This window comes from Saccostrea echinata, unplaced genomic scaffold (assembly GCF_033153115.1).
Source record: "Saccostrea echinata isolate AGI-Se365-2 ecotype Australia unplaced genomic scaffold, CSIRO_AGI_Sech_v1 ptg000023l, whole genome shotgun sequence".
NCBI lineage: Eukaryota > Metazoa > Mollusca > Bivalvia > Ostreida > Ostreidae > Saccostrea > Saccostrea echinata.
Window position 1 is genome coordinate 6,258,203 of NW_026889772.1, and position 11,308 is coordinate 6,269,510.

An 11,308-nucleotide genomic window follows, 5' to 3' on the forward strand; every position below is an offset into this window, starting at 1 on the left:
TTCAGTGCGTATGAAAACATTTTTAAATACGGTACTATATCAGATTAATTAAGTATTTTGGACTCAAGTACCACATACAATAATGCTGTCTTAGTTTTAAGCTTTCAAAGAGTACAAATAGGTAGCGTTCAAAAAGAGTTACACTTCATGGCGAAGTAAGATTTTCAATATTCTACAAAAACTAAACTTGATCTCTTTAAGAAGTATTTCCCATATATGGAGTTTAGGTTTAAGTTAAATAAAACTTTTGTTGACATGACCAATTGAAAAATTGAGCAAAATTTCAAACACGGGAAAACTTTACTTCTTTAGTAAAATCTTTAAAGTATACTGAACACAAATAGCAGGATTACCTAAAGTTTCCTTAGAAAAAGGATGAAAGATTACAGCTAACAAAATTAAGAATTAGTGCACATTCACTATGTATTGAAACAGGCAGATGCATGTATTTTAAAATAATGATCTTTAAGGAAAAACGTATATGCTATGCTTGTAAATTATTTGTTGAAAACGAAAAATATTCTGTACTTTACTGTCCTCTGTATGACATACTTCGATTTCTATTAAGTTTAATTGATTTTTTTGTGATAAATTATACTTTGGTACTGATCCCATTAAAGAAATTGTTAAAGATATGTCTAAATAAAGTAAAATAGGTGTACATATAAATATACCAATCTTTAAATAATTGAACCTAGGTTCAAATAAATTACACTCATCTAATTCAGTCAAAAATAGGTTCCATGCACAATTCAAATAAAAATAGGTACAAATGAATTATTTCTTCACCTCTAAATCAATTATACCTATCTTTAATTATAAGTATTTGTACTTATTTTCGATTCTGTTATAACCAAATGAATTGAATCCTATCTTCAAGTGAATTAAAGATAAAGGAATAATGATTACAATTGAATAAAACCAATCTTCAATTCATTTGCAGATAGATATATTATTAGAAGAAAGGTACAAATATTTTGAATATAAGTTAATTTGGCGTTCTATATACTCCTTCTATGCAACTGTTCTCACCTTGTGTTTTTCACAGGTGCTTGAGAGAACTTTTAGTATCAGAGATTGTGAATTTTTATAAAAGGCAAGTTTTTTCAGTTGTAATACTTTGTGAATGTGTCATAAAAATATTTTATTTTAAAAGAAAGTCGAAGAACCCTTTGGGTACGGAACACAGGGGGGGGGGGGGGGGGGGTCCCTTCCCCAAGTACCTGTGGCGTTTCCAGGGATCTGTGTGTCTTCCCATATCTTCTTACTTTTTTCATGTGAAGGCCCGATTGCCTTTTTAATTACAAAATTTATAACTTTCCATCAAATTCAGAAACAAATTTGGTAGTTGAAAAGTTATTGGCTGCAATACTAAAGTGTTCCTCATCACCTCAGCTTTCTTGGAGATTTTATGATTGCCAGCTTTAAAAAAGGGAGGGGGGGGGGGGGCTTTCTCTTACTTTTCGGTATTTTTTTCAATGAAAGAATTTGTCAGAGCTCAACCATACTGCAACAAAAAGTGGGGAGGGGGCCAAGCAGCCTATAAATTAAAACTACAGCAAAAGGCTATTCTCCAAAAATGGGGGGGGGGGGGCACGCCTGACTCCCCTCCTACTACGGGCCTGTGCAGGCTTATAGAATTGTGTAATAAATCATTAGTTAACTGTTGTACATCTCAAGCAGAAAACTTAAAAATACACAATCACGAAATTGTTGGATCGGATTTTTCCATACTGCATGTGACTCCTCTTGGATCCGCCCTTGTTAACACCTCTCATTGTTCTATTTTTGACATATCATTAGTCACATGACTACCATATGACTCAACGTTTTGTAAAACTCGTGATGCGGTGATAAAACTTACGGTATAACACTAGCCATCGGTTCGAAACTCACACTCTGATTTTGTTTTTCTAGAGATTTATAGGTAAAGTATTATGTTTGTACTATTTGATGTTTTATTTTGACAAAATTAACGTAAACATAATTTTCGTTTTTTAATGTAATCAGGTAATGTTTACTCAACTGTGTGGCCATTCCATAATGGAGAAGGCAGAAGTACTGGGTAAATAAATTATTTATGTCTCTGATGGAGGGGTATATAATATGGATGTAATAGCTTTTTGCAGAGACATACAAAACATTTAACGTATCCCATTCGGCGATGCCGATTCATCGAGTTCCCATAGATAGGAGCTTATTTTGCCATTGACATTTTACATAAGGTTTAATATCAATCATATTTGTGCACCATTTCATTGTCAAGTAATAAACTAACTATATTTTTGAATTTATATTATGATTACTAATCATCTTGCATGTATACATGTATAATGCAGTCATCATGATCATATATACATGTTCGAGATAACAAGATTTAATAAGTTATTAAGTAGTTGGGACTTTCAAGTGACTTCGACATACCCAAGGTATTTGAGGTATCCTTGTGTGAGATTAAGAAGCCCAAGTGTTTATAATAACATAAATAAATGAAAATTAAGCTAAAGAGATCAAGATCAGTGTTGCATCTATAGTTCAGCAACAATATAGGGTTTGAAATGCTTCTTTATCTAACATGATGTCAAATGTCATGGCTTCATGTTGAATCTGTGAATTTATATATAATCATAATGGTCTGAGAAGTTCAATGTGCTTGTATCGGTAACATGTGTGAAATGATGAACCATCTGTGCTGGGAAATCTGAATACGTACCTGTCATTTTGATTGGTTTCCTTGTATTGTTCTCTGTCACCTGTATTACAATATTTATCAATGACATATCACTTAATAAATAATTAAAAATGAACTGTAAAATTTGAACATGTTTGTTAGATATAGGACCTTATGTGAGCAAGAGCAGAATCATTTATGCAATATTAAAATGCTTCACTACAGTTTGGGTTTAACTTAACAGTTTGTGATTGTTTTACTCTATTTTTGAAATTGTCAGTTTAGGTGTGGGACATTTTAAATTAATATTCTGTTACAGTACATAATTTTCGTTTTTTCTGTTTAGATATTGAAAGCCCTTGATATTCTGTATATAATTTTTGTTTTATCTGTTTTTATATTGAAAGCCCTTGATATTCTGTATATAATTTTTGATTTATCTGTTTTGATAATGACAGCCCCTGAGTGACCATGAAGGTGCTTGTTCTCTCTCTGCTTGTGGCGGGCGCCATGAGTGCCATTGTGGAATTCAAAGATCGAGATATTTTTGAGCCACTCTCAGATGAGATGATTTGGTTTATCAACAAACTGAACACATCATGGAAGGTACGTAGAATATTGTGTGGAATTTTTTTTTTTAATTTGATATCATGGATATCATGGGAATTCTCTGAATATATAGACTGTGATCAGAGAGGAATCCCCTGGTTCTGACAATAATTTCCTTAATATTGCAGCATACAAATTAATTTAAATAGAGCTTTATACTTCCTAGTATATTGGATATGCTGTATAAGAATTATAAACATTACACCCTAAATTAAAAATATCTGTAGAAAATGAATAATCTAAGAAATGCTTGAAGAAAGTCATTGATAAAGAGCAGTTGTTAGGGAAATTCAGACTTTTAAGGAAGTGGAATTTTTTCAATCTTTCATTTCAATTTCATGTAAAGAAGAGGAGGAAGCTAGTTGTAAGCAATTTTAGCACCAGGTACTTACTTGTGTATAAGGAAATATAGTCTTAAAGCATCTGGCATTATACATCTATTGATTGGGTTCGAGGGCAACCAGTGTTTTGTCAGATCTAAGAACCAAACTGTTTGCCTGAGGCCGTTAGGCTGAAGCCTAACAGTTTAGTTTGAGGGGTCGACAAAACCCATTTCTCCCGAGAACACAATCAATAAATGTTTTGTTATACCTTTTTTTTGACATACATGTACAAAGTATCTTGTGCTGGCTTCCATGATATAAATTTCCTTCACCAGCACTGTGGTAAAACTTGGTCAATTCGGTCAGTGTCAAATACCAAGGAATGCAAAAAAGATTTAGCTGATACCGTCCACAGTGTGACGTAAGTGGTCCAATATCTCATCCACAGGTCCAATATCTCACTCTGAGGTCAAACATTTTTTTTATGACCGCTCAGAAAAACATTGGAAATGTTAGACTTCTTTTTTTTTTACTATAGCTATAGACAGGAACCAATTTTAAAAAGTATAATATATCTTTTTCACTCACTGAATACTGGAAACATAAGGGGATTCATTTTGTTTTGATGGTGGTGTTGTTCGGGTGGGGGTGGGGGTGATGTCTCTTTAGAGATCACATTGGACATTATTTATAAGAAGATGTTTTCAGCCAGTTTAATGAAAAGTACCGGTATTTGTTTTGTGTGGTCATATGAAATGTACAGGAAATTTGTCAGCAGTTACCTGGGTATCTTAAGGGCATTGTGTTTTAAAGCATCTTTTGAATTGTTCCTGAAAACTGTGCATTTAGAGTGCATCATGCTTTTGAAATGATGAGTTGTTTTCAGTTTTAATTTATATATGGATAAATGTAATCACCACTCCAAAGATTCAAAATTTCACTTTTGTACTCGCTAAGAATCTTAAAATATTCAAAAGTGTTAAGATGAGCACGTCTTTCGACATATTAGATTATAAACTGAAAAATAATAGCTAGGAAAATTGAATATACATGTAGTACATAATATTTAAACTAGTCTAATTCATTTGTAAAAAAAAAAAAAAAAAAAAAAAAAATGTATGTGACTTACTGTAGAAGTACTTTTTTCCATGTGGTATTTATATACGCTATTTACACAGTCACAAATTTTCCATGGAAATTTCTCAGCTTACTTAAAGTACATTTAAAGCATATAGTGGCAATCTAAGAAATCTGCGTAATTTTTAACCGGCGGATTGAACAAAAATTCTGATTCCACAGAATTATGACCCCCCTGGAAAAAGGTATGTTTACAGTACGTAGTAATATAAAGTTGTATCACAATAGGCAGGCCAGAACTTTGACCACATTCCCAAAGAAGACCAACTGGCTCATGTAAAGATGATGTGTGGGACCTATCTAAACACACCCCCAGAACTGAGACTCCCAGAGAAAAGGATGGTGCCTCTTAAGGACATCCCAGAAACCTTTGATGCCCGAACTCAGTGGACCAACTGCCCAACACTGAAGGAGGTCAGGGACCAAGGAGCTTGTGGATCTTGTTGGGTAAGGTCTGGGAAAGGGGAGGAGGATAGATGGGATAGGTAGTGAAACTGAATTACTGGGAGGGATCTTAATGGCCTCTGCCAAAGTAGATGGAATGAGGATATCTTGTCAGTAGGTTTATCTGTCAATTAAACAGTTGTAACAGGTTTCTTAAGTCAGTGCTTGTCTTCAACATTGATGTTTTAAAAATATTTCAATCATCTTCCTCAATTTATGAGTATAGAGAACGTTATAACTTAATGTGATACTTATTTTATTTCAGGCTTTTGGTGCTGTTGAGGCCATGTCTGATCGTATCTGCATCAAGTCTCAGGGAAAAGCAAATGCTCACATCTCAGCAGAAGATCTAACAGCCTGCTGCAGGACCTGTGGAAATGGGTAGGTGGATCATGTACTGTAGTTGGAAATTGGTGGGTGGATCGTGTACTGTATTTGGAAATTGGTAGGTGGATCATGTACTGTTAGTTGTAAATTGGTGGGTGGATCATGTACTGTTAGTTGGAAATTGGTAGGTGAATCGTGTACTGTTAGTTGTAAATTGGTGGGTGGATCATGTACTGTAGTTGGAAATTGGTGGGTGGATCATGTACTGTAGTTGGAAATTGGTGGGTGGATCGTGTACTGTTAGTTGTAAATTGATGGGTGGATCATGTACTGTAGTTGGAAATTGGTGGGTGGATCATGTACTGTAGTTGGAAATTGGTGGGTGGATCGTGTACTGTTAGTTGTAAATTGGTGGGTGGATCATGTACTGTAGTTGGAAATTGGTGGGTGGATCGTGTACTGTTAGTTGTAAATTGGTGGGTGGATCATGTACTGTAGTTGGAAATTGGTGGGTGGATCATGTACTGTAGTTGGAAATTGGTAGGTGGATCGTGTACTGTTAGTTGTAAATTGATGGGTGGATCATGTACTGTTAGTTGTAAATTGGTGGGTGGATCATGTACTGTAGTTGGAAATTGGTGGGTGGATCGTGTACTGTTAGTTGGAAATTGGTGGGTGGATCATGTACTGTAGTTGGAAATTGGTGGGTGGATCGTGTACTGTAGTTGGAAATTGGTAGGTGGATCGTGTACTGTTAGTTGTAAATTGATGGGTGGATCGTGTACTGTTAGTTGTAAATTGGTGGGTGGATCATGTACTGTAGTTGGAAATTGGTGGGTGGATCGTGTACTGTTAGTTGGAAATTGGTGGGTGGATCATGTACTGTAGTTGGAAATTGGTAGGTGGATCGTGTACTGTTAGTTGGAAATGGGTTGGTGGATTGTGTACTGTAGATGGAAATTGGTAGGTGGATTGTGTACTGTAGTTGGAAATTGGTTGGTGGATTGTGTACTGTAGTTGAAAATTGGTACACGCCTACAGTGATCAAGTACTCATAATATCCAGGCCAACTTGTATATATCGAAAATTCAATGAACTGATTTGTTGACAAAATACATTTCTTGGCATGTAAATCATTGTTAAGGATGAAACACAAAATCCATGAACATTGGTCCCCCACAAATGATGATTCCAAAGTAGGTATGGAAATAACTTGATATGGAGTTTGATGCATTTTGTAGATTGGCAAGCTTTTAGTACATTATACAAATTCAGTAATAATAATGTGAGCAGCCTTAAATATTTAATTGTGATGAAAACATACAGTAATTTCCCATTGCATTAAAGATTTTGGTAATCTCTTTAAGGTATGTCACTCGTGAAATTTGTTATATCAAGGATTTTTTGAGAAGTATATTTTGGATAAGTACTCATATAGTATGACTCAAAATTGCTGAGAAAATGGGGGGTCAATGTGCATCTAAGTGAGCTACAGTACAATTAAGTTGACCTTTTTGCACTTAAATTTAACTCGTTGGTTAATCACTTTAATCGTTATCATATTAAAATTTTATCAGATGTAACCATGGCAATAAACATAATCTTATTTTACGTAAAATAGTTTGAATAATATTTATCATTGAACAAATCATGCAAATTAATGCGCCTAAATTATTGTGTGACCTTTTTGCACTAAAAAATCTCATATTTGGGGTATTAAAAATCTAAATAGACAATAGAATATTTTCATGTATCAAACTTTTTACGACTTAAGTGCTGATCGGTCAAAAGTATCGAGTAGTTTAAAATAATGAAAGAAAAATTACGGGTCAGTGATGTAAATTTTGTAATATTGGTCAAAATATGCGATTTTCTGGCCAAAAACTGTAAATTTTATCTCGACTTCTTTAATACATCTTCATTTTTTGGCAAAGTTTGTTGAGCGAAGGTGTAAATTTTGTTATAAAAACATAAATTGAGACCTATATTTAATATTCCAGGCATATCATAATGGAAAATGTTCCCTGAGTAAAAGTATGTGAGGCTAAAGTTCCAAGATATTAAATTCAATAAATGTGTAGATTTGCAGAATTTTCTGCTTAATATCCTTCCACCACAAGAAATAGTCCCTTACAAATCTCGCTTCTTTATGAATTTTTGAGCAGTTTTTTAATTGAATGTTGAACATTTTAGATTGTTTAATTGAAATATGTTATAAAGATTGAATTGTAATAAATAGTTTTTAAGTAAGAGGTTCTGACTGAACTTTTGTAAAAGGCTGACGAGTGACATACCTTAATGTCGTAATCTTTCTTTTAAATGTTTCTTTCAAATTTTCAGCTGTGAGGGGGGTTTCCCATCTGCTGCCTGGAGTTATTATGAAAGAGATGGTCTTGTAACCGGAGGGCAATACAACTCACACCAGGTAAACAAACAAACAAACAAAAAAAGAACAAAGGCTTAACAATTGGTTTGAAAAATGTCAGCCAAAATACGATCCAATTGTAGGGTATATTTGCTAACAAGGTCATTATAACAAACATAGAATTTATGAAATGCTGACTTTAAACAAGGTTGTTGAATTCCTTGTTACATCAACTTATCTGTCAGTAGCCTGCCTTGGTGTAAAAATTGGTCACACCCAATATGCTTTTGAGTATCAAATAAGTTGAGAGATTTAAAAACCCAGATGCAGATGATAGTGGAATATTACTACATACCACTCAGACAGCATCAAAGTCCTGATCATTTAATAAATACAGTCAAACTTGTCATAGCGGTCACCTTTATTCAGTAGTCACCTGTCCTATGCAGTCATTTTATTTCCTCCGAATAAATATTCCTATATAATGTAACTCTATTAAGCGGTCACCTGCATATTTATGTATCATATACAGAACCAAGAATTAGCACAAGGTTAGCATACACTCTAATATGTGTAACAGGAAAGGAGAAAATGTATGGCTGGGCCTGGAATTGAACCCGGGACCCCTGCATCACTAGTCAGGTGCTCTACTGACTGAGCTACCCAGGCCGATATCCAGGGCCCAAACCATTACATATGTCTCCTATATGCATGGACTACACTAACCCCAGGTTAACATAAGTACTCAGTGGTTTTAATGCTTTGTAGTACACAATACACAAGGACATTTTTGATATGCTATGCCTTTAATGATCTTTTACAAATATTAAGTGTATGTGTTTAGGAGGGGGGCATATTAATTTCTGCATGCATGGTTTCAGTATTTAGAGATGATGGTTCAATGAATATCACTTGTGATTGCATTATTTGTACCTACGTGTATTTGCACTTGCAAATTAAAATTTTATAATACTTGAGTATTTTACAATATGTCTTCATTTTGAAAATAAGCCTGACTATTATCATGTTACAGGGGTGCCTACCATACACAATCAAGGCATGTGATCACCATGTGGTAGGAAAACTCCAACCATGCTCCAAAAAGATTGGCCCCACCCCACGCTGCGAGAAGAAATGTGAAGCTGGCTACAATGTCACTTATGCTAAGGATAAGCACTATGGTAAGGAAGGGCTTGAGCAATTGATGAAAGAAGATTTAGAACTTCATATGATACTGTGCTGCTTTAAAAAGAATTAGCCCCTTGTGCCTCTATACTGAAAAAATTAACATTAATTTGTACAATAAAATATGCATATATAATAAAGTGCCAGGGAAGGCCAATTTTGCTTCATTATAATTAAACGTACATGTAATTCATTATATCTGTTAAGTTCACAATATAATTTAAAGCCACGGGGAATGAAAATCAATTTGCTGTAATCTTCAATTCATTGTAACTGTGTTTGCTATAAGCATGTTTTACTGTATATCAGTCTTAATGCATATATTTTTTGTATTTGAAAACCAAATACTTGCATGTGTAGATGTGTCTGAACAATAAAATTATTGCATTTGTTTGTTTTGTAGGAATGTCTGCTTACAGCGTACGTGGTGTGGAGAAAATTCAGACAGAGATCATGACTAATGGCCCAGTAGAGGGCGCTTTCACAGTCTACTCTGATTTCCCACAATACAAATCTGGTGTGTTTAATTGTATAATTGTGCTTGTATCCTTGGCACTTTTAAAATCATACATGTTGATTTGAAATGATGTGAAGTCAAATATAAATCAAAGTACAGGTATTTTTTCTATATTTGTGGCATACCTGTTTATTTTGGTGTTTTATTAATTTCTGTTTTATCTTGTAGGTGTTTATAAGCACACAACTGGAAAACCCCTTGGTGGACACGCCATTAAGATTCTGGGGTGGGGAACTGAGAACGGAGATGATTATTGGCTGGTGGCCAACTCTTGGAATCCTGACTGGGGAGATCAAGGTAAGGTCATATATATGTGAAATAGGTCAAGGTCACTCACACTAACTCCTGCAACCCTGACTGAGGTGATCAAGGTAGGGTCATAAATATGTGAAAGGTCAAGGTCACTGACATTAACTCATGCAACCCTGACTGGGGGATCAAGGTAGGGTCATAAATATGTGAAATAGGTCAAGGTCACTGACTCTAACTCCTGCAACCCTGACTGGGGTGATCAAGGTAGGGTGAGAAATATGTGAAATAGGTCAAGGTCACTGACACTAACTCCTACAACCCTGACTGGATGATCATGGTAGGGTCATAAATATGTGAAATAATTCACTCTGATAATGTTTAAGGAGGTTGGCTCTTGCTATCAGAAGTCTTAAGATCTTTTGTTAAAGTATATTTTTTGGTATCTAAAAGATTTTTATTTTTTTTAAAAATTCAAAAAATGGGAGTCAGTATGCTTCTTTTAGTGCTATGGTGCATTTTATATGACCTTTGTGCACTGTAGTTGTGTCTTACACATAAATAACTTTTTCCTTCAATAATCTTTATCTTAAAAAAAATCATGGGACCAAATGCAATCTAATTCTATCCTGTCAATGAATAGAAACATTTAAAATTGTGACAAAGAAAAAGTTTCAAATTACATGTACTTTGCATAATCTTTAACAAGCAATAAAATTATTTTAAAGTCTTAAGCTTTTATTGAATTTAATAAAGCAGAATAGTCAAAGTTATCTTATATATTCAGAAAAGAAAATCAAAAGAACAGAGTGTCTATGATGTATATTTTTTGGTATTTGTTAATTTTAAGCTAAAATTGGGGCTATTTTTTCTGGTCTTTCACAATATACATGTATTTGCTACATTTGTCAGATATATTGAAAGCATTCATAATAGTTATTAATAATTTAATGTATAATTTGGGACCAGCGTAAAACATTTCACTGCACAAAATAAATGTGTTTAGCTTGCATGGAAAAATAGAAATCTAAACTGAACACGTTATGTTAATACTTCAAATGAGAAAAATCTGTCATTTACTTCTAAAAAAAAAAGTTTGCCACAAAATGTTAATTGCTTTATAAAACAAATTATAGTAATATAGAGTGAAAATTAAATGTAGGTTTTCTGTTTTTAGGATTTTTCAAGATCCTGCGAGGCCGAGATGAGTGTGGAATTGAGTCCCAGATTAGTGCAGGAGAACCCAAACTACAATAAACTCGAGCCTACGGACTCATTGTTACATTCCATTACTCACAAACATGAGATTACCAAGTTGTTTAACTCACATTGTGAAAAATAATTGAAGTGATACTTTGAAAATGGTGCTCAATAATTTTATTTTCAAGCAGTGTTGTTCTTTATATACATCTTTGTACAAATGAGATTTGATACTTTAATACACACAAGTTTTCAAAAAATAAATTTATTAAAAAGATTGA

General features: G+C 34.0%; 1 protein-coding gene across 1 annotated transcript; it reads left to right on the forward strand.

The window, feature by feature from the left end:
• The first annotated feature begins 1,911 nt into the window (after positions 1 to 1,911).
• On the forward strand, positions 1,912 to 11,308 carry LOC133191112 (cathepsin B-like). The gene is made up of 9 exons (XM_061326808.1): positions 1,912 to 1,927; positions 3,130 to 3,277; positions 4,969 to 5,187; positions 5,450 to 5,565; positions 7,852 to 7,936; positions 8,910 to 9,057; positions 9,465 to 9,578; positions 9,747 to 9,875; positions 11,005 to 11,308. The coding sequence occupies exons 2-9, from the start codon at positions 3,143 to 3,145 to the stop codon at positions 11,082 to 11,084; spliced, it is 1,026 nt and encodes a 341-aa protein (XP_061182792.1). The 5' UTR covers positions 1,912 to 1,927; positions 3,130 to 3,142; the 3' UTR covers positions 11,085 to 11,308.